Consider the following 22,810-nt stretch of genomic DNA (forward strand, 5'->3'; position numbering starts at 1 on the left):
TGAGGCAAACCACTGTGCCACCTCGCTACAAGAACATCCAATGTTTGTCTCGACATACATACAGTTAAACTACACTACATATTATGCTTTTCATTTCCTTTTAAAAGGGAATCATTTTTCCCAGCTTAAATACGATATAAAGTAGATTGATTTGTGGAAAACGTTCAGTGATCATGTGCACTAACAAGTCAACCCCTGCACCGCTCTACTGGCGGCTTGAAAGCGGTTGCGTAGTCTGTTTATAATATATTTTCTTCCGAGCAGCCCTGTGCAGCAATCACACGACCGGAAGGAAGTCCAGAATCAATTGCAACTTCAAAAGGAAACGCACTCTTCTAATATGTTTCCTAGTGAATTATGTGTATTTTAAGCACAATTAATCAAAGTTGAGTCACAACAGAGTCTTGATGGAAGTTGTGCCCTGGCGTTACCTCAGAAATGTGAACGTTAAAATACAGAACGCTACCATACGTCTACATGTCTTGTGTGCTCTTGTAGTCGGTGAACAGTTGACCATAGCTCTTCTACATTGAAATGAATTGCCAGCTTCGGTTTGTAGCGGGAGTTCCCCAGCAGACCGGCTAAATAAAACATTCAGAAGTGATTTTCTGTTGTTGTCTCTGCCTCTTCACAGTGTCATTTAACCACAACAAGCAGTGAACCTTCATTTAAGCGGTTTTAAACGGCTACAAAACATTGTGTATGAGTCCACATTTTTCATGAAATGCGAGTATCTATAGAGCATTACTCAAACATGCATGAATCAATCAATCCAAAATAAAGTGTATAATGAGGAAAATCAAGAAATGCTGTTAAAAGCGCTCGCATCTTAGATATTAGTGTAGGAATCTCCCAGAACCAACCTGATCCGAAGTCATCCTGGCTTCTTTCTCGTTGCCGAGCTGCTCTGGTGGCTTCAGGGCAGGGCCACACATTCAGGTGACGGAGGTGTGTTTTATGGAACATTGCAGAGGATTTTCCATGACAGAAAACCACTAATGACCAGGATCCACACCGCCAGGCTCTTCATGTAAATCGTGTTGAGACTAAAGTGACAAGATAAAGTGCTTTTGGAAAGTTCAGTGATCGTTGGAACCAAAAGGTATGGAAATCAACCGGGCATATGGGAACACAATAAAGAAATAAAGGTTGTAATTATCACAAGATTACATTTATTTAATTGTACAGGACCCATTTTAGGTTGATATATTTATTGTGGAGTTATGGTCAATAGTAGTAAACAGACAAACACTGGCAAACAATGTAAAACCATAAAAACAACAATAAGAGCCTCGTAATATCTCAGGGGGCCACTATACCGGCCTCTGCACAGCTGAGAAGAGTGGCAGATGTCCTCTATTCAATTTTGGCTGTGGCTGCAGAGCCGCGGCGCGGCCAAATGGCCCAGCAGTTTCAGGAACCGCAGCACTGCCATATAGCCTCACGGCTAACCCTAACCCTAACCCTAACCCTAACCCTGACCCTAACCTTGACCCTGACCCTAACCCTAACCCTGACCCTAACCTTGACCCTGACCCTAACCCTAACCCTAACCTTAACCCGGCGCGGTCTAAAATACTCCTCCTCACCTTCAAAGCTCTTCACCACCTTGCCCCCCCCCCTACCTGTCTGACCTCCTCATCCCCCACCGCCCCTCCCGAGCTCTCCGATCCTCCTCCTCTCTCACCCTGGCTGCACCAACATCCCGACTCAAAAGTTTTGGCGACGGAGCATTCTCCCGAACAGCACCCCGACTCTGGAACTCCCTCCCCCAACCTGTCCGCCACTCTCCCTCACTCACAACATTCAAATCCCGCCTAAAAACATACCTCTTCACCCAAGCCTATGACCTCCCCTACCCCTAGCCTCCTCTACCCCATTGCCTACTCTTCTACCCCCTGTTACATCCCCATCTTTTTCTCTCTACTTCGTCTGTCTTCATTTTATCTGTATATTAATGTGTATTGTACGTGCTGTCCCCCCCTGTCTGTAAATACCCCCCCCCTTTTTTATTATGTTCAGCGTCTTTGGGTCACTGAAAAGCGCTATATAAATAAAAGTTATTATTATTATTATTATTAAAACGGCGCGGTCAAATAGCGCAGCAGTTTCAGGAGCCGTGGCACAAACTAACATGGCAGTTCCGGCCGCGCGCCGCGGCTCTGTAGACACTCCCTTCAATTTTAGATTCAATATTAAAACAGTTCAGACAACACATAAATGTACACAGTAGGTTTCTTAAAATAGTATTCACTCTTGAGGAGACAAATAGTTGCACTGGCACTAATCAATCAGGGCTTTTTTAACAAAAGTCTTTGGATCTTCTATAGTTCAGCCACAGATGTGCAGTGTAGAGCGAGGTGCAGCACCCTCTCTAAAAACCACTTTCACGCTAACAGAACACGATTAGAATAGTATCTCTGTCTGCTTCATATTCAGGAAGAAGTATCACCAACTCTTCATCATGATCAGCGAGACCAAACTCTTTAGAAACACATTTCTCAAGTTACAAACTTGGAAATGATCCCTGAAAGTAAAGTCTTAATGTTGGACAGCTCTGCAGCAGACACTAGAGCCTCACACTGTCACTCTGTGTCAGAAGGTAAACATGTCATCACAAGATTCTAACACTTTTGTAAGAAATGTTTTATTCTTTAAATCCCCAGCATAAAATAATGTTTGATTTTGGAGTCACGGTCCATTGCGTCCCAAATTCTATTATCTTTTTTCTTTTCTTTCAATTGTTCTTCTGGTATATGCTATGTAAGAGCGTCTCCAAGAGGTCACTTGCCAGACCTGCCTGTGAAAAAATATAATTTAAAAAATAAAGCCGCAAGCGGCAACTATCGGCCCTCGCCACGCCGCAAGACCAATTGTCCTTTTATTACACCTACTGCTGAATCTGTGACGCTGTCACATCTTCTCCCCTTTGTTTTACCATCAAAAAGCAATTTTATTTTGAATTCTTGGCAAAATGTGCGGCTTTGCCGCACAGAGACCGTGACTCTTTGATTAAAAATGTGGATAACTTTTGATGGTCCACACCTGAAGATGAGTCTCACCAAATTTCAGGTTAATAGGGCTAACGCCCTAAGAGGAGTTTGTGAAAGTATAAAGTGTAAACATGTTCTGGCGATTTCCCCATTGGAATAACATGGGAGGTTTCTGTCATCGCTACGGCAAAGCCGTAACAATTATGACATGGGTCTCATTGACTTTTTTGACCGGGATGCCAAAATGTAATTTTGTGGCAAATTTGGTAAAATTTTGCAAAACTAAACATTTAACCTCCATATAAAATCTGTAGGTGGCGCTGTCACACCTAATTAATATGTTTCACTTCAAGTAGGTTTAAGGTAAAGAGTTTAAGAACCGATTCTAATTTGACGCAATTCGGACTTTATCTGCGCAAACGGCAGCAAATTTAAAATTTGGAAAATTTCTGAAATTCTAGCTACAGTTTGCGGCTTCGCCGCTCAGAGACCGTGACAGGTATCAATGTAATTTGAATAACTTTTGATGTCCCACTCCTCAGTACCATTTTCACCAAATTTCAGCTTTTTAGGGCCAACGCCCTGAGAGGAGTTCGTAAAAGTACGACTTGATTGACTTGATTTGACTTGATTAGCCATTTTTTAACCAATATGGCCGACATTTGGTTGGGTGGACGGCGTTGCCATAGTAATATTTTTTACTTCTCTTGTCACCATCTACCTCTGCGCCAAATTTCATGATTCTAAAATCTGATTTGTTTTGGGTCATATCCTATGTCTCAATGCATGTTTGGTACATTTGGGGGCGCTGACGCGCCAATCTTTTTAATTTTAGAAAAAGGAGATAGACTGAATGTAGAGAGGCACGATTTTTGTGCAAATTTTTGTGACTTTTCGTCAATGTTCACTGGGTGAAAAATAGGGGGGTTGGTCTCGAGAAGAAGAAGAAAGAAAGAAAGAAAGAATAATATTCTGATGCGAAAACAATGTTTCCCATTTTCAAATATCATAAACTATTAATTTTCGGAAAGCGCTCGCGCTTTCCTACCTCATGGTGTGGGTCCCTGGTCACTGACGGGTACTTTTGTATGCACGGCACGGGGCGTGCATAAGTGGAGGAGTGCGTTAGTGAGTGTTTGGAAGTGGGCACGGCCTTCGAAACTAATAGGCCTCTCGCCAGCTTGTGGCGCTCGGGCCTAATAATCCATCCATCCATTTTCTTCTGCTTTATCCGGGGCCGGGTCATGAGGGCAGCAGTCTAAGCAGGGACTCCCAGACTTCCCTCTCCCCAGACACTTCCTCCAACTCCTCCGGGGATCCCGAGGTGTTCCCAGGCCAGCCGAGAGACATTGTCCCTCCAGCGTGTCTTGGGCCTCTTCCCGAATAGAGTTCTTCTATTGAGAGTGTTTTTCAAACTTCCTATCCTTTTCCTCTGTATCTACTTGCGTTGCAACAATGAAATTCCCCCATGTGTGGACAATGAAGGATTATCTTATCTTATCTTATTAACTTTACAAAGTCCAAAAGCGGAGGCGATGGGCCCCGGGGCCCGTCTGGGACCCGCATATACTTCAGAGCTGAGCAGAGTTTAGTCAATATCATTATTTGCTCCAAGAGCTGGGTCTAAAGATTTGTTTTTTAGAGTTGCAGGGTTTGTTTTGGTCTTCTTCCGGGTCGTGTGTAGCACGTCACTGGAGCGTCATCTCTGATTGGCTGCTGCGCCGCGTCCAACACAGAAAAGATGGACAAAGCTCAACTTTTCTGCGTCGGACGCTTCGGATGCACGTCGAACAGGGTCTTTAAACTCCGTCAAGATAATTATCATGTGATAATGGTATATTTTGCCATCGGTAATATCTGTATATTATATTTTGGTCGCCTGTCACCTTCGTACGAATCAAATATTTTTACTGTGCTCCCCCCACACACTTTGTGTTGTGAATCTTAAATCTAGAAGAATGAAATCGTCTTTCCATATGTAACATCCTACTACTACTACTAACCTTTATTATGTTCATCAGATGATTGACAGTCGATGCTCCCACCCCACAGATTTGTCACTGACCACATTGGAAACTGTACATCTAAAAGTAATGTCTCCCTCTGGTGGTGTGAGGCTGTACTGCAGCCTGTAGTTGACGTGTTTGACAAACCACACAGGACTCATTGGAGGTTTTTGTGACGTTGTTGACAGTCAAACTGGGAGGTTGTGTCACGTCTTCTGCAGAGTTTGGACATTTGTCATCACTCATGTGCATGTCCCTGTATATATCCAATCTGACTTTATTTATAAGGCATTTTAAAAGCGCAAAAAAGAGTCAGCCTGTCTTTGGAGCAGTTTGTTAAATTTGTAACACAAAGATTTAAATGACCTAAGACTGATGTCAAATATAAAATAAATAATAAATAAAGAAGAAGAAGAACAACAACAACAACAGAATGGATATTTGAGTTGCAGTTGCTTTGTCAGCTTGTAAAATGACTCAAACATGCATGACATTAACAAAACAACTTCAGATATTTTATGATTGGCAATGGAAACAATAAAGTGAATAGCTTGAGTCTCGCCTTGAGGTTGAAAGGAATTTAATACATGAGAATAATATGACCCAAGTCCCAAACAGATAATGCTATGGATTGTGTATTTTCAAATGTAGGTGTTCTTTTAAACCTTACACATATGACCAGGAGTCTGAATTCTTCAAATAATCGTATTGTTGTATCTTTGCCGAAATAAAGGAGAACAACATCTCAATTCCAGTCGTGTCTTTTTTTAATCCAAACTTTAGCACAGGTACATGCGGGGCATCACTTGCTCGAGAACTCTTAACATGCAAACAATGGGCAAGTGCGCCCTCTATTGGTGAGCACTAATAATGACACTATTTCACACAGTGTAACACATTCACATTAGGAGGAGCAGAATATAGCATATACAATTACCATACAATTCTCTAGTGCAATATACCACACGTATGTACAGAGCAGGGGCCAGGGATAGGGGGGAGGTGAAAACAGATTTTTTTCAAAACACGCATGTTTTTTCTCTCTCAAAGCATAACATTATTTTTTTTTTAAAGTTCATATTGTAGATCCATGTCTGTAAAAAAGTTGATGGAAAAATAATGAATGAATCAATAATAAGTAAATATCGATGAAGACGTTGTTTAAAGGTGCGCTTGTTTTACGTCCCGTGTGACTCCGCCCCCGACGGCACGCGGCGCTGGACAAACCGAGCGTGCTCCGTTTAAAACCGCTGGCGAACATTTCCGGGTGTTTTTAAAAGTGACTTTTCCTGACTTTTACCTGCAACTGCACAACTTTATTCCGCGTTTTAAACCGCGTTTCTCTCGTAAACATGACGCGTGAGCAGGAGAGAAGACAAAACTGAGAGACACGTGTGGATACAGAAGATTGATCGCAGTTAAAGGTGGAGTTTTGTAAGTTGTTTGTACTTCTTGTTGTTCGATCTTTGGAAAAAGCTTGAAAAAAATGCATAATACTGCGTTATATTACGTGTTTATGCAGTTATTTTAAAAGAATAGTGTGCAATATCATGTGGTCTTATCTAGTTTATTGTCCAAAGTTAGTCATTGTCTAATAATGATTGTAACATTCATTATAACAGAGTAACATAACAGAGCCTAGGTTTTAATTGGGTATTAATAATCATCAAGCTGAAGAAACTCCTGTTTTTTGTTTTTTTTTAAATCATTCCTTTTGGACATACTGCAAAATTATTCACATCATTTTATTTATGGCATATTTTATGAGGCCTATACATCCAGATAATGTGTAAATTGAACTGAAATGACTTATTTTTGCTTCTAAAAGTCTTACCATTGTCGTTCTTTGTCTCTAATCACAATTATTTTGTGTTCCGAATATGCACAATTGTTGATAAACCGATTAATCTTTAAAACATCCCTTATGTATATCCCTTTTTAGTGAGTTCATGTCAAAACAGACCCTAAACCAGACACGTAACTAAAACTGACCAGATCAGGTGTCAACACGGCCTATATTTTTGCTTTTTGTCCATTTTAGTGTCTTTGAAATAAGGAAATTATACTATAACACATCCTCTTTACTGGAATAAGGAGAACCTATGTAAATGATGAAAGTGGAAGTCTATATTTTGTTTGGCCTTGCATGTTTTGTTCAGTTTTCTTTACTGTGTTAGTAAAGTTACCTTCTGCACCTTTAAACTGTACAGCTCCAGTCATTTCATACATTTTACATACTGTTTTTCTCTGTGATATTGTAGAATTGAACTTTGAACGTGCACTTTCTCTCAGAGAAGATCGTTTATTGCAGCCGATGGGAAGCAGTTGCTCAATTTCCCCCCCTGAGTTTATCTTGTCTTGTGCAATACACCACCTCAAATTAAATGTGCCAGATTTGTACTTGGACGACACTAAAAGGACTTTATGACGCATTTTATGAGCAAGTCAAGATTATTCCGTGTATCAACATCGGATTATTCAGGTTACAATATAATTACACGAATGAGGAATAAAAAAAGATGTATAATTGTGACAGAAAGAAGTAAAATGAAGTAATTTCTATTCAATTTATACTCCAGAAAAGTGAATACAATGTAAATGTTCGGTCACGCTGTCAAAATTTTTAACAATCATGACGTTTCTTCCCTCTTTGCTATATTGACATTCAAACTGTTGAAATAACCTATATATTTAAGTCAAGGTGTTTATGCTTGGTCATTATCCGCCACAAGATGGAGCCATTTGCTTGCTTTAATGCCATACATACCTTTTGTCCAGAGAAATTGAAACCACTCCATGCACTTTTGCTAACTTCTTCTTACTTGTTTTTTAGTGAACCAAAAAGGCCGCGGACCAAAGAAAAATGGCAGACGTAGAGCAGGCTGGAGCCACCGACGCCATGACGACAAGAATCACAGATGACACTACTCCACACGCGGTAAGAAATGAAGATGACGCACGTTTTTATCTTGATATTGTTTATTGCGAGTGTGCCAATGATGATATTAAGTGAATATTAAGGCAAGCTTCCGGGAAAGTGGCTGTAAATGTCTTTTATGGAGGTTCAAGTCGCCACCAACAGTGAGTGGACCGGCCCATTCATCACAATCGTGCGTTTAAATAACCCTTACACTGCAATAGTCCAGTCGTTTTGATTTTTGATTTGTGAAAAATAGTCACGTTATTGTAATAAAACTATAAAAAGTGCTTTATGCATAAGGCCATTCTAAACTGTTGATTCCTTTTCTTGAGTATTTCCTGTTTAATTGTTACTAAAACCTTTAAAAACGAACCCCTGGGATTGGCTCCACAAAATGTCAAATCGCGTTAATCTTATAGTTTAAAGGTCCCATATCATGCTAAATCGACTTTTCAGGGATTTTAACCTTCTTACAGTGCTATTGGTGCCTCGTATAAGTGCACAAAGTGGTTTTTTGATTGATTCCTGCCGTCTTTAGCTAGAGAACAGTCTCCATCCTTCCCCTCAGATGAGCAGACGGACGGACTCACCAGGATGAGTCAGCCCGGTGCCTGGTTCCGCTTCCCTGTTCCAGCCCATCCTCCATGAAGCACTCTGTACCTGTAGCACACAAATAATTTCACCTTTTTGTTTATTTGTGACGACCGAGAAGGCGTTGAACTCTGTGGTGTCGTTTGCTTCGTGTGGATCGGACCAGTAATCACAGCGATATGGACCGTAAACCACCACGACACATCTTACTTCAGACGCTCCAGAATGTAGTGACGGACACGAGCCGTTTTTGTCGAATCAGATTGAACTTCATGACGACACTGACCCATCTCTTCCCCTCTGCCTGCTTCTGATTGGCTCCCGTCCGCTCTCGTTCCCACAGCGGTCGGTCTGTTTGATCTATGACCCCACTGCCCCTCCACCGGCCCTCCACTGCCCCTCCACCGCCCCTCCACTGCCCCTCCACCGTCCCCCCTGCATTTTGTCCCTCAGCCAGATTTCAGTCTTCTACGATTATTGTTAGTATATATCGTTAGTCGCGATTATTACGGCGAGTCTTGGTGTGAAATCTCGTCCGACGCGTTGCCGTTTCTCAAGTTCGGGACCTGCTTTGTGAAATTGACTCACAAAATAAAGTAAACCTGACAAAAATAGCCATATTTAGATGTATTTTTTAACTATAGATTGAAATAAAACCCCTTAATTTTGCTTCTAAAATAGTGACAATCATTAGTTTTTAGATCTTACGGTTAAATTGTGATCTAAATAACAGATTATTGATTAAATTAATAATCTTGACATTACTCCTCTTATATTTGATCATCTTTTTTCTTTATATTTCCAGTAATACATTTTCTGTACCAGTTTGGAGTGTATTGTCTACATAGTGGTTCTCAAACTTGCTATTGCTGCTATAAAATATTTAGCTTTCCGAGTACCATCAGGACCAAAACTGAACTTTATCCGGTTTAAACAAGCATAAAAACGGCATTAAATGGCATAAAAGCATCAAATTTAATAGAGGACTAAAGTAAATCAAATCTATGTGATGAATAATTCTCAAAACTAACCAATAACTACAAAAAGAACCGCCCTTTCAAAGAAGTATAACAATTATTCACAAAACATCTACTTGATATAGTTCTTTAGAGTTGAGAAAACCATTTAATATTTCATTTTGTTCATATTTTTTCTCATCCCATTTCGTGGAAAAACAATTAAAAATGACATTTCACTTCTGCCCTTTTAAGCAGCAGCAGTTCAGAGGACAGATCTTATTGGAGCTGTCGTTTCTCATTACAGCCATGTGGTTTGACACTAGAGGCCCCCCGACCCTACACCAGAACCAAAAGTAGGTCAGATCTTTATGTTAAACTGAATTTATTTAGCCTTTTCGGAGCTCGGGTCAACTCCGGATAGTTCCCCATCAACCGGAAACATGCACAATAAATGAATCCAGTTTAGAAATCGTATCCAACACATGTATTAAAAGAAGAAACGTTGCGATTTCCCCCCCTTGTCCTTCTTTCTCAAGTCTAGCCGTACGAAATCAAACCGTCTGAGCGCAACGGCAACGATACTGCCACACAATACAGCACTTTCCGTGTAGTTTTGACCGTCTGCGGAGTGTAGACTGGGCTGAATTTACGAGTCCCGGGAATATTACGATTGTCGATTGACCGAATAACCTGGACGTCCCCCATTCCCGATGACGTCGAACCTCACGGTCAAAAGTACGTTTGTCTCCGGTTGTTTTGTAGGAATCGAATAGTACCACAAACCACGGCGCGCTTGAGGAAGACGCTCCACAGATCACAGAAGGCGCCGAGAAGGAGGCGGAGTCGAGCGAAGGTAAGTAAAAGCGACTGTTCTGCTGCAGTACTGAACATCGTATCGTAGAATGAACTCTTTTCAACTCTTTGTGCCGTACTTTAGGTTTGCCGGTGACGCCTCAAAGCGACGCCGGGGGTTCGGTTGTGATTCAGGGCAGCAACAAGAATCCAGCGAGTGAGAAGCTAGAGCGGGTTCGGAAGTGGAGCATCACCACATATAAAGTACGAACCGCTTTAATACCGGATCCTTTGACTTTTGATCGGTTTTGTGTTTGCGCTTTTAGCCGTATCGTCAAATCGTGGCCTCATCAAAAGCATTCTTGAAGTTGTGGCGGAGCAGGATTTTGGGAAAAGATTGCGATTAGATGTGGACATATGTTACAAAGAGTTAAAAAGAAGGATTCTGTTCAAAAAGCACATCGTAAACAACTCCAAAAGCATTCAAATATGTGACAAATCTGAAATATGAACTGATAAACTACTAACTAACAAGAATCCCCGTGTCTGGGTGGGTTTCCTCTGGGTTCTCTGGTTTCCCTCATCAACCTAAGACATGGACAATGGGTAAAAATCCCTCAGCAAAAGTGGTCCTGAGCTAGCCTAGCACAAAGATCAGGGACCACTGCTCCTGAGGCTCTCCAGCGGTGTTGAAGGATGGTCAAATGCCCTACACGGACCTTAACCATCGCAGCCTTCACCATTCGATCGTTGCTCCGGCTCAAACTAAGATGTTAATTCGATTGTGAACGATCGTGCTGTGCTACCTGAAGTTGTGTTTTGATGGATTCACAGAAGTTTGATCATGTTCGTGTTTAGACTCTATTGAATTCACTTTGATGCTTTTTATGAATGAACCACCACACAACAGCAGGCGGAGTCCTTGATTGATCTGCTGCCGATTTGTGTGTAAAAATCAGGTTAAATACACAATTATATGATGCCACACCAAATGTTTTTAAGCATTATGGTTCAAACATAAAGATCTTGATATCTTAAATCTAATTCATGTGGGATCATCCTTACTTTAATGTTTTGAACTAGATTATGTATGATTCATTTGGTTGTTTTGATCCCCTAAGGCGTTGACTCAATTGAAAGATAAGATTATCTTGTATTGTCCACACATATAGAAATTTCATTGTTGCAACCCAGGTAGATACAGAGGAAAAGGACAGATAACTTATAGGAAGTTTAAAAAAAACAGTCTCAATAGAAGAACTCTTATAAACAAAAACTCTTATATAAAAAAAAAAAACCTCCTATAGACAAAACCTCATTTCCCAACAAGGGATGAAGAATTTCTCTTGACAATTATTAGCATTGTTTTGCATAAACAAAAGTGTTAAATGCCAGTGAACATTTCCAACCCAGCTTCGATTCTCTGTTCATACTGTATATATTTGCATTAAAAACACTCATTAAACTGACATTTTCAACATAAAATAATAGCACCGTCTTTATGTTTCCATGTGGCAAGATCATTCTAAAACTTCAGGAAAGGCCAGTTTTCTTTTCAGTGTTGATACTTGCTCTATTGTTAATCTCATCAGGATCTATTACTTTTGACCGCCTTAGTGAAAAGAAGTGATGATAAAATGCCCGATTCTGCCCGTTTCCCCCCAGTGCACGCGGCAGGCTCTGTCGGAGAAACTGGGCCGCGGATCTCGGACTGTGGACCTGGAGCTGGGGCCTCGCCTGGATCTGCTCAAAGACGACCGGCAGCGCTACGATCACATGACCAAACTCGCCCAGACGCTGGCCGGTCAGATCGCTCAGCTGTCCGTTACCCAGAAGGCACTGGGCGACGTGTTCTCCGACCTCAGCGTCAAAACGCCGACTCTAAATGTGAGCGCCGGTCTACAAAACATCACGTTATTTTCTCTAGTGACAACAGATATTCACAAAAAGTTACAAATAAACGGTGTAAAGTGCCAAAAGTTGGAAATTAAGAGGGAGTGTTGAATCTCGCTCCTTTTAAAAATGCCTTGACAAGATTTGGGTGCAAACCATTTCTGTCAAAGTCCAATAAGTTTAAATATAAAAGTGCTAAATGGAGCAATGGATCATGGTCTATGTAGTTCTGACCGTTTCTTTTACTGTTCCTGCTATAAAACAATGCCTTTAAACGAAAAGCTTATGATTGGATACATTGTGAAAGCCCACATTATTATTATTGTGAGACTTTTAATGATACAAAATCACAGTATTTCAATAATTGTCCCTTCTTACTTACTACAGAAACAAACTCTCTAGTGCCTTTTTCCTTATTATTTTTTTAACTATTTTTTCAAAACCATAAAACAATAAAAACGTACATAAAACGAACTGGCCTATGCAAAGAAATAGCGAAATATGGAAAAAAATATATAAAAAATAATGATAATAATAATCATGATAATAATAGTAATAATAATAAAAATTAAAAACAGAACTGGGCAGGACTATAGAGAATTCAGGATGAATAAAGAATAAAATTAGAAAGTAATAAGGTGGTATCCAAAAGGTCCCATTTTTCCTTATTTCTTTTTAATAACAATTTAGCAATGGCTCAGTTATTAGACTGTAGATCTGCAAATTCATTCATAGCACCAATCAGGATGTAGTGATTTAAGAGGCCGGTCAAGCTTGTAAAAATCAATTCAAATGGCAAATGATATAGAAGAAAAGCTGTACCCATTTTTTTTCATGTATTTTCATGTAATAAAGTACCATTAGTTTTGCTCCAGTACAGATATACTGTAAAAGCTGCTCGTTTGGTCAAAATGAGACGTGGTTTTTATCCTTAAACTCCTTGTGGTGAAGAGTGAGGATGTTAGAAATGGGTTAAGTAAGTGAGGAATAAGCTGTTTTGAGATGACATTTTTATGTTTTTCATGTTTTTTTTGGACTAAAAAATCAAGTGCAGCGGTTTCAAAGCACCGTTTAGGTTTTATTACCGACTCACTCCCCGGTCCCCACGCGGCGGTGACGGGCTGGGCCGACCGCCGACCTGTGGCTTCTTGTCTCGTCCCAGGTGGAGTTTGGGTTGAACGCCGAGGCGCAGAGGTTTCTGTCCAGAAGCGGCGAGAGTCTGACGGCGGCCGTGAACACCTTCGCCTCCGACATGAACACTCTGGTGAACAAAACCATCGAGGACACGATGATCAACGCCAAACAGTACGAGACCGTCAGGTACGAAGGCACACAAATGCTGCTCAAGAGATGGCTTGAATATGTAACTCTTATGTCAGGCAAATTGATGTTATTGTTGTATTTTCTTGGTATTTTATTTCAAATTAAAAAGCATTTCTGTTTTTTGTTACCTCTGCGCAGTTTAGTAATTTTGACATTTGCTGTTACACGTAAGGCATTATTTAAGTTGTACTCCAGGTTGAGGTGGGAAATGTAGATAATATTCTGAATGTTGTTTTGAAGAAATGCAACGTTTGGATATAGTTTATAGTAAAGTTAAAACAAAAAAAGCTACAAACGAGCTGAAAAAAGTTGATCATTCTGGATCTTCAGAGATCAATTTTTAGACATTTCACATTTGTCTGATAATTAAACCTCAACTCATGCATTTAAAGACGTGTATAAGCACATTTCTGTTGGATGATTGATCATTATCTGATATTCATTACTGGGATATTTATATTCGTCAATATCGCCCACCTCTAACACCAGGGAACACCACATCTAAAGTCTCCAGAGTCATTTAAAATGCCCCAAATTATTTAAAATTTGTATGGTTTTGTTGTCCAGGATTGAGTATGACGCGTACAGAGTGGACCTGGAGGAGCTGAACCTGGGGCCGCGGGACGCTGTGACGGTCCCCAAACTGGAGCTGGCCCAGAAGAGCTTCCAGATGCAGAGGGAGAAGTACCACAGGAGCAGAGAGGACCTGTCCGTCAAGCTCAAACTGCTCGAGGAGAACAAGGTACCACAGGATGCAATAAACTTCAAGTCAATTACAGGCATTTTATTGCTTAAACTGCTTGGTTTGGTGGAGCTTCCTGCATATTTCCATGGAGATTGTAAGGTTTAATGCCATTTTGTGGAAAACTTTTGTCAAGACAATGGAGAAAAACTGGCTAAGTTCCCCTTTAAGTTAGTACATAATGTAATCAATCACACTTTATTTATGAATTGCTTTTCATTCATAATATGTAAGACAAAGTGCTTTACAGTGCATTACTTGTATGTTAATTATATAATAACACACTCGATGTTATCAGATAGACAGTTTTATTTTTTGTTTGGAAAGGGAAACTGTGACCGGATCAAACAAAAGGTAAATAAATCCATTTAAACATATTAAAATGATGATGGTGTGTTTCAGGTGAAGGTGCTCCATAACCAGCTGTGGCTCCTGCACAACGCTGTGGCCTCTCACTGTTTGAACTGCCATCGCTTCCTCCGCAACAACATGCTGCAGGCTCAGAACCTGTCCAGCCCGCAGGACGGCGCCCCCAGCTGGCTGGAGGACTCATGACCGCACAACGACGCCTCAGAGTACAGCTGGATATCGGGAGAAGTGCGAAGTGGAATGTCCTTTATAAAGTGTCTGTGATCCGTGCACTTGGTAATGATGGCACCTTTTGTTGAACTCAAAACCAAAGCAACTTAACCAGGACTTAAATGATACACATTTTACTGCCCTCTTATGCTCTTAAATGTGAATGTGGGCAGGTAAGGAACCAAAAGTAAGTACATTCACGCACATCAATCTATTTATTTATGGCCACAGACTCCTAAGTAGGCCTATCACAATAACATTTAAAGTGTGATATAATGCTGCAGAGAAATATCACAATAAATGATATTAAATCTACTTTGTCACTAATACACAAAATAAAATAAGCAGGAGAATCCCAGTAAACCTTTTTCTAACTGTATAATATTGTTTGGGCGGGGATAAAAGAAATGAAAAAAGGGAGTAAATAAATAAGTTCGCAAATAAATAAGTTCGCAAATAAATAAGTTCACAAATAAATAAACACATACATAAATAAACAAATCCACACACACACACACACACACACACACACACATACACACACACATACACATACACATACACATACACATACACATACACATACACATACACATACATACCGTATTTTCTGGACTATAAGTCGCACCAGCCAAAAAATGCATAATAGGTAGTAGTACTTTAGTTACAGTAATTAGTTATAAGTCACATATTTGACCCTCTGTCGCTCACATTTTATTGTACCACAAAAATGTCAACACTCCTCATTAGTACAAAGAAAATACACAGACAATTAACACTGACTCCCCAAAACATATTGTTAATGTAAGTATTGTGACCGGCCGGCACACAAGGCTGTTATTGTTTTATGGTGTGAGTGATACGCAGCGTTTACCAGGACAAACTGGCTCTCTCATGCCACCTACTTACTGCCATTTGTGCTCAGCCATTTGCCCCAAGTCGGTCTAATCCCTTCTGGCACTAAGCCTCTCTTTGAACTTCTTTGAGAAATCCCCACCTTCAAAAGGGAAAACAGGAAGTGAAGAGTGGGGAAAAACATCCTTGATTCACAGTCTGAAATCAAATCGATCTTCTGTTGGTGTTTGTTAGTGTGTCAGTCATTCACGAGTCGTTCATAAAGAGATAAATGCATTTCGTTGGATGAATGAAACGCGGTGCGACGTAAAAACTGTCCCCTTTAGGCTTCCATACCTTCTGCAGTGATACGGTTGTGATGCGCTCGTTATTTATGGCCTATTTTCACTTTACCAATGTAATCCTGTTTCATACTTCTGTTTCATAAATCTATATTCTCTTGTATCCTTTATTGCACAATGTGACGATCTTGTACTGAAGCTTTTCTGTGGATTTTAATGTGTTTTTTCTTTTTCTTTTTTTAACTTTTGCATGACAAGTGACCTCAAACTTTCCTAAAGACCAAAGAAACTCTTCCATATACTGTATTTTATTGTTGAAATGTTCATACAAAGCTTTGGAAACTGCCATTAAAATATTTTGAACTTGTTTCTTTCACTGTCGGATGTAACAAGTGAATTCAAGGTAGTTTCCCTTTGTGTTTTCTCCATATTTCTCCTTGATAAGAACTTTGTCAATACAATTTCAGTGGTAATCCCCTAAATTTACTTGTGACAATCCCCTAAATTTACTTGAGACGATCCCCTAAATTTACTTGAGACAATCCCCTAAATTTACTTGAGACAATCCCCTAAATTTACTTGAGACAATCCCCTAAATTTACTTGAAATCTGAAGTTGACGCAGAAAAGATTAATACAATTTTTACACTGGGAAAAAATTACTATCTTAAATAAGTTAAATTAAGTTAATAAGTGCTTGAAATAAGTAGCATTTATCTTGTTCCGAGTACATTTTGAGTCTTAAAATACTAAAGGACAAGTATTTTCTCATTTGAAATTAGAAAAAAAAACTAAATGTTACTGAACTTGAAATAAGAGCAAAGCATTTATTTATTTAAAAAAGGTAAAAAATATACTCAATATAATCAAGATGAAATACTACTTTCACTCACTTTTTATCTTATTTAATATTTATTTGTATCATTTCCCCCCCCCTCTGGTATGTGTTATACAATTTGAATCACTGTTTTCATTATTGTATATATTAAAATACTCTAGTCACTTTGAAAACACGAATGATAAAACACTACAAATAAATGACAAAAATGAAAAATACATAAATATCAATTAAAATTTAATTACAACACAAATAATTCAAAGTTTTATTCGACATTTCTAATTGACGGATACAAACACGATTAAATTAAAATGCACTGTGCTGGATTTGGCAGAATAAAAATGCACATTCAGGCACCGGTCTCTGCGTCTGTTGCTCTGCTTTTCTTTTCTTTAAATCTAATTACACACCAAGCAACGCCTCAAACAAACCTGCCCGAGCTATTGTTCAGCTACACTTTGTAAACTGAACCTATGGACGCAGATATTCAAACATCTATACTTGCAACGAGTTTGTTTTGGTATGGAAAGAAAAAATTGTTTGTGACTTCTGATCAAAATGTTGAAGAATCTATGTCCTGAACCATTTTTTACCTATTCTTCCATTCATATCTCTTCCGGCACAATTTAACTTCAGTTAACTTTCTGTATTTGACACATCTTTAAATGTCTCCAGGATTAACCAGCAGGATTATCTGATCGAGGACAAACGGAGAACATTCAAACTTTCATCGACGGTAAATGTTTTGACCTGGTTTTTGGTCGATATCTGTTCTGATCCTCTCCACATGAAACAAAAACCGTCCAAAACTTCAATCGTTTCTTTGACAGTGCAAAATTAACCGAGGTGATTTATTTATTTTTCACTGTAAAGGCAAAAACTTGTCGGCATGAGTCAATCACAAAGCCATGATTCATGTCAGCTGCCACTTCTCTGGTGAGGGTACACAGTGAAGCATTAAATGTGTCTATTTAAGGTATTTTTGGGCAATAAAACACGTGAAATTGAGTACTGTATTTTCCGGACTATAAATCGCTCCGGAGTATAAATCGCACCAACCAAAAAATGCATAATAGAGAATAAAAATACATATATAAGTCGCACGGGAGTATAAGTCATTTCATTTCAGCAGACGAGAGAACATGGTGAATAGGTGTACGTATGCTAACGCTAACACCTTCAGCTACATGAGGCACAGACAGAACTGTGGTAAGTGTCTGGTATGTTAACGTTACATATGAACAGTTATTCAGATAACTATAGCATAAAGAACATGCTAACAAGTTTACCAAAGCATCAGTTTTACCCCAAATCACTAAATCCACTGAATTCTTCTTCCTCTGTGTCACTTCTAAACAACTCCACAAACTCCAGAGGTAGAGGAAGTGCAGATTCTTCTTCTGCATCGCTTGGAGCCTAGAGCGCCCTCTTGTGGTTGTCATGTGAAAATAACAAAATTCAAAGTCTGGAAAATACCGTAGTTAAGTTAGTTAGTTACATATAATGCGCCTTTAAATAAGTAAGATCTAGCTTGTGAACCCTTACGGCAACAAAAATGACCACGTTCAACACTGAATTTTGTGTTTGGATGTTTCCCTCTTTGCCTCTTGACTTACATTAGCCCTCTATGTGAGACTATGACATCACCAAATGAGACAAACGTGAGCCGTGAACACAGAACCCACGTAGACAATGCGGTTTAACCTATTTCCACTGTTGTTTTTACAGATTTTCCAATGCCAAATGATCTCCCCAACATGTTTTTTTTGTTGCGGCTGACACATGCGCTGATGTTTTGCCAAAGGGAGTGGTCTCTCTCTTATCAGCTCCGCACACAACGAACAGCCGGTGACACGTTTAGCGCCTTTATAACTGTAAACGGCCATTTGCGTCTTCAACGACTTCTCTGTCTTTCAGTCTCGGTTCAATATCGAAGTCACTGTTTTGTCCCGATTGTGCTGTTTATACGATCCTGTCTGGACCCGTCTCCATGAAGATGAGGTGCTCTTTATGAATCCCAGACGAATGAGGGAAATTCACCCTCTGCATTTGACCCAACCTTCAGTGACGCTGGGGAAACCCGTCAGGAGCAGGGGATCCATCTCCAGATCCTGAGCTAGACTAGATGAAACCCACCCAGATTCAGGAGGAACGTGTCAACTCTGCACAGAAAGGCCAGGGCGGATAGACTAAATAAAGTCCTTGTTTAGACCGGGTTTAGCTCTGGTTAGAACCTGGTTTATGCAAATCTAGTTTAGCCTTGGAAGTCTTTTGTGTTTTGTCCTCATTTGGAATTTGTCCAGTTCTACACCTTCAATCCCATTCAAGTCTACGTTTAAATTTGGTTTAGTTGTTAGTGCACGATGTAACTTGAGCTTGTCTGTATTGCTTTGCCTGAAATGTTCCACAATATGGCATTAAACTCTCATGTAATGCAATAATCACCTGTATCCTGGCCTAGCGGCGCCACCTGTCGCTTGTCTCTATGAAAATACCTTTTGCTTTTTCAATATTTTCCCACTTTTTGTCTTATTTTCCTTACGGTGGTGTGAAGTTTGAGAGCCGTGCATTTGACCTCACTAACACGGAGCGGGTACAAGGCGGAAGAATAGTCTGTGCTTTTCAAAAGACGACACACGACTGAACTGAGGGTCAACATTGCTCTTTACGAGACTAAACAAGAAGAACAGCGGGTGTGCTTTTGTGGTCGCGTCAAGGTTTCTAAAATGCAGACACGCTCTTTAAACTGTAAGTAAATATGACTTGACATTCCTGCTGCATTTGTATGGAATTTGTTTGAAAAGAAAGAGATTATGATGATGTGATTAGGCCTATACGAAGCTTTAGTATTGGTTTAGTTTAGACAAGTTGTAGTACTGGATTACTGCAATACCAACAGGATATTGAAGTGAAATTACTGACTTTAAATTACAGAAAAAAGCCAAAATATCACAATAACACAATTATCAGTCAAGATTTGGGCCAGAATCCACATTGTTTTAGGCTTACTTATGGAATAATAGCTTTAAAAATGAACTAGAATCAATATTTAGTGGGTCATGGTTACATTATCTGGGAATTTGTAATTGTTTTAATTTGATCCTATAGCAGATTGAAATTAAATTGTTTTTCTTTTTGACTTTTGGGTTGTTTTATCATAGTTCATTGTTGTATGTTGCACCGAATCGCCAAAGCAAGTATGTTTGTGAATTCTGTTCATTGGCAATGGAAATAAACCTTTTCTGATTCTGAGTCAAAGTCATGAATAGCCTATAATGAATCAACAACATTGTCAACAATAAAAGCAAAGACTGACCTTCTGCTGGCACACTTCTGCACGTAACACATTATTAAACGTGATTTGAACATGAAAAACCCCACATTTTCTGCTCAATCCCATCTGATTCTAAAATTCATGAATAGCCTATGTTTAATCACACATTGTCAACAATAAAAGCAAAGACTGATCTTCTGCTGACACACTTCTGCACGTAACACATTATTAAACGTGATTTGCACATGAAAAAACCCCACATTTTCTGCTCTATCCCAGTATTTTCCATGATAAATCCCCTTCCTCGGTTTGTGTGACTCGTGTGTTTACTTTTTGGTCCACCTGCTCGGCGCATGCGCAGTCCGCTTCGCCTCAGCCGTGGAGCTCGCGCGCTCGGTGCTCTCCAGTTGAGCTCCAGACCGCGTTTCCCTCGGATGCTTCTCGCTTTTACTCCAAATTCTACCACTTCTCCACCAATTCTACGCATTTTCCACCTTTGGAATCGGGACTACGTCTTCCGTGGAGTGAAAGTTCCCGTCCGCGGTAAGAAAAACCCCATTGTTCTAGCATTTGTCGCATTTTATTACGATTTATTGCCGTTTTTTTACGCGTACACGTTAGCGAGTGCGTAATGCCACTCGCACGTCCAGCGTTCTGATTAAAATTGGCTGTGAAATTATCATTTTATTTATTTTAATCCTGCAGTCAATTGCAATTCTTCACGCCTGTCATCTTGATTTTTTGCTTTAAATACATTTTCTTTCATTTTTAACTAACTTTGTCGCCTGACGTCACATATCTTTGCAAAAGTCACTGGTTGTTTACATGTTTTATATATTTAGCTTATGAGATAATATGTTTATTATGCACCATTTTACCTGTGAACATGTTATCTAGTCAATTCTATTCACAAAAGAATAAAAAGGCCCTTCAAAAAACACTACTTTGTACATTTTACACTTTTTTTTGCTATTTTACTTTTTTATTAGAACATAGAACAACAGTGCAACAAAAACAACAACAGAAAAAAGGATAAAGGCAAAAAAAATTAAAAATCCACAAAGAACGAGCTGGACCAGGAAGAACATGAGATAAATTAAGGAATAAAAGTAGACATTTTACAGATTTAATAAAAAGCCCCTTTAAAAAAACACTACTTTATACATTACACTTTACTTTATTTATTTTTTTGCTTTTTACTTTTTTATTAGAACATAGAACAACAGAAACAACAGCGCAACAACACAACAACAACAGAAAAAATGATAAAGGCAAAAAAATTTAAAAACCCACAAAGAACGAGCTAGACCAGGAAGATAAAGGTAAATAAAGGAATAAAAGTAGACATTTTACAGATTTGTTAATAAAAAGGCCCTTTAAAAAAACTTTAAAAAACACTACTTTTGTACATGTTGCACTTTACTTTATTTATTCTTCTGCTATATTACTTTTTTATTCGAACATAGAACAGAAACAACAGCGCAACAACACAAGAAAAACGACAACAGAAAAAATGATAAAGGCAAAAAAATAAAAACACAAAGATCGAGCTGGACCTGGACATTAGATAAATAAAGGAACAAAAGTAGACATTTTACACATTTTTCAGTATATTCAGTATTTTTTTTCTTCCAAAAGCAGTTTATTATGAGTAAAACTGGCGAAGTTGGATACAAACTGCACATCAAGAATCAGCAATTGTAAGAGTTCTACTTTATACTTTATACTTTATACTAATACAGTAAAGCAGCGTTCTAATCCTTCATATCCACTTCATATCCACTGGTGTGTGTTTGGAGTACCTCGCCGCTCTTTGATGGTACTTTTCCATTATGATTCCTCTGAATGCACCTGCTCTGAACCCATTGTGTCGTACAGTGTGTGCTTGACTCCGCCTTTGACCTTCACTGGCAATAGCTTCACTTTTTTTTTATTTACCTTTTTTTGAAGTCCATTGAGAGCGTTTGGACACTCGCCAGACTCGTGTGTTTTGTCTAACGGAGGAGGATGCAAATAGTGGCCGCGAATGTCGACGTTGGAGGACGTTGGACTTTAAAAACACGGGGGGTAAAAGAGCAGAACGACCACCCGATGATGTCGAGAGGTGGGGCGAGGGTTCTGACCCCGTGAGAGGAGATGGGTCGAATACTCGGGAGGATTGAACGGCTTGAAATGAAACAAAATGCAGCAACAGGACGAGAAAACATGCTTAATCTAGCACAAAAGAAACGTTTTCTAAAAGTGTATACTGTACCGTATTTTCCGGACTATAAGTCGCACAAGCCAAAAAATGCATAATGGAGAAGAAAAAAACATATATAAGTCGCACTTGAGTATGAAATGCAGTTGCAAGTGTGAAAATAACAAATAATATCACATATAAGTAGCTCCGGAGTATAAGTATAAGTATATAAGTATAAGTCGCACTGGAGTATAAGTCGCACCAGCCAAAAAATGCATAACAGAGAAGAAAAAAAAACATATATAAGTCGCACTGGAGTATGAAATGCGGTATAAGTATATCAGTATAAATATAAGTATAAGTCGCACCCCGGCCAAAACTATAAAAAAAAAAAGGTGCTACTTATAGTCCGGAAAATACGATAAGTACAAACTCCAACCCATGACTTTTTCATTCATAACAAGTGTTAAAACATGTCTTTTAATTATTATTAGTTTAGATTTAATGATCAGACAATTGTGATACATTAAACAGACATTCCACTTAAGTTCAGAATTATCATCTTATTTCCCTGATTTGAACG

At 39.2% G+C, this 22,810-nt stretch overlaps 1 protein-coding gene and 1 pseudogene across 1 annotated transcript; one reads left to right on the plus strand and one right to left on the minus strand.

Annotated features, from left to right (window-relative positions):
* Window positions 1-2,368: 2,368 nt before the first annotated feature.
* Window positions 2,369-2,543, minus strand: LOC140372279 (small nucleolar RNA U3; annotated as a pseudogene).
* Window positions 2,544-10,410: 7,867 nt separating this feature from the next.
* Window positions 10,411-14,927, plus strand: LOC140371994 (arfaptin-1-like). Its single transcript, XM_072459231.1, has 5 exons — window positions 10,411-10,525; window positions 11,927-12,148; window positions 13,317-13,474; window positions 14,045-14,219; window positions 14,622-14,927. The coding sequence occupies exons 2-5, from the start codon at window positions 12,038-12,040 to the stop codon at window positions 14,772-14,774; spliced, it is 597 nt and encodes a 198-aa protein (XP_072315332.1). The 5' UTR covers window positions 10,411-10,525; window positions 11,927-12,037; the 3' UTR covers window positions 14,775-14,927.
* The last annotated feature ends 7,883 nt before the right edge of the window (window positions 14,928-22,810 follow it).

The sequence above is a fragment of the Eucyclogobius newberryi genome, unplaced genomic scaffold (genome assembly GCF_026437365.1).
Source record: "Eucyclogobius newberryi isolate DKJ021-1_F unplaced genomic scaffold, fEucNew1.0.hap1 SCAF_22, whole genome shotgun sequence".
Classification (NCBI taxonomy): Eukaryota; Metazoa; Chordata; class Actinopteri; order Gobiiformes; family Gobiidae; genus Eucyclogobius; species Eucyclogobius newberryi.

Bases quoted from the DNA above. Each gene is read 5' to 3' on its own strand.
- LOC140371994 (XM_072459231.1), top strand. From the start codon at position 12,038: ATGACCAAACTCGCCCAGACGCTGGCCGGTCAGATCGCTCAGCTGTCC. The intron at 13,475-14,044 runs GTACGAAGGCAC...TTTGTTGTCCAG, and splicing joins AAACAGTACGAGACCGTCAG to GATTGAGTATGACGCGTACA. The intron at 14,220-14,621 runs GTACCACAGGAT...GGTGTGTTTCAG, and splicing joins AACTGCTCGAGGAGAACAAG to GTGAAGGTGCTCCATAACCA.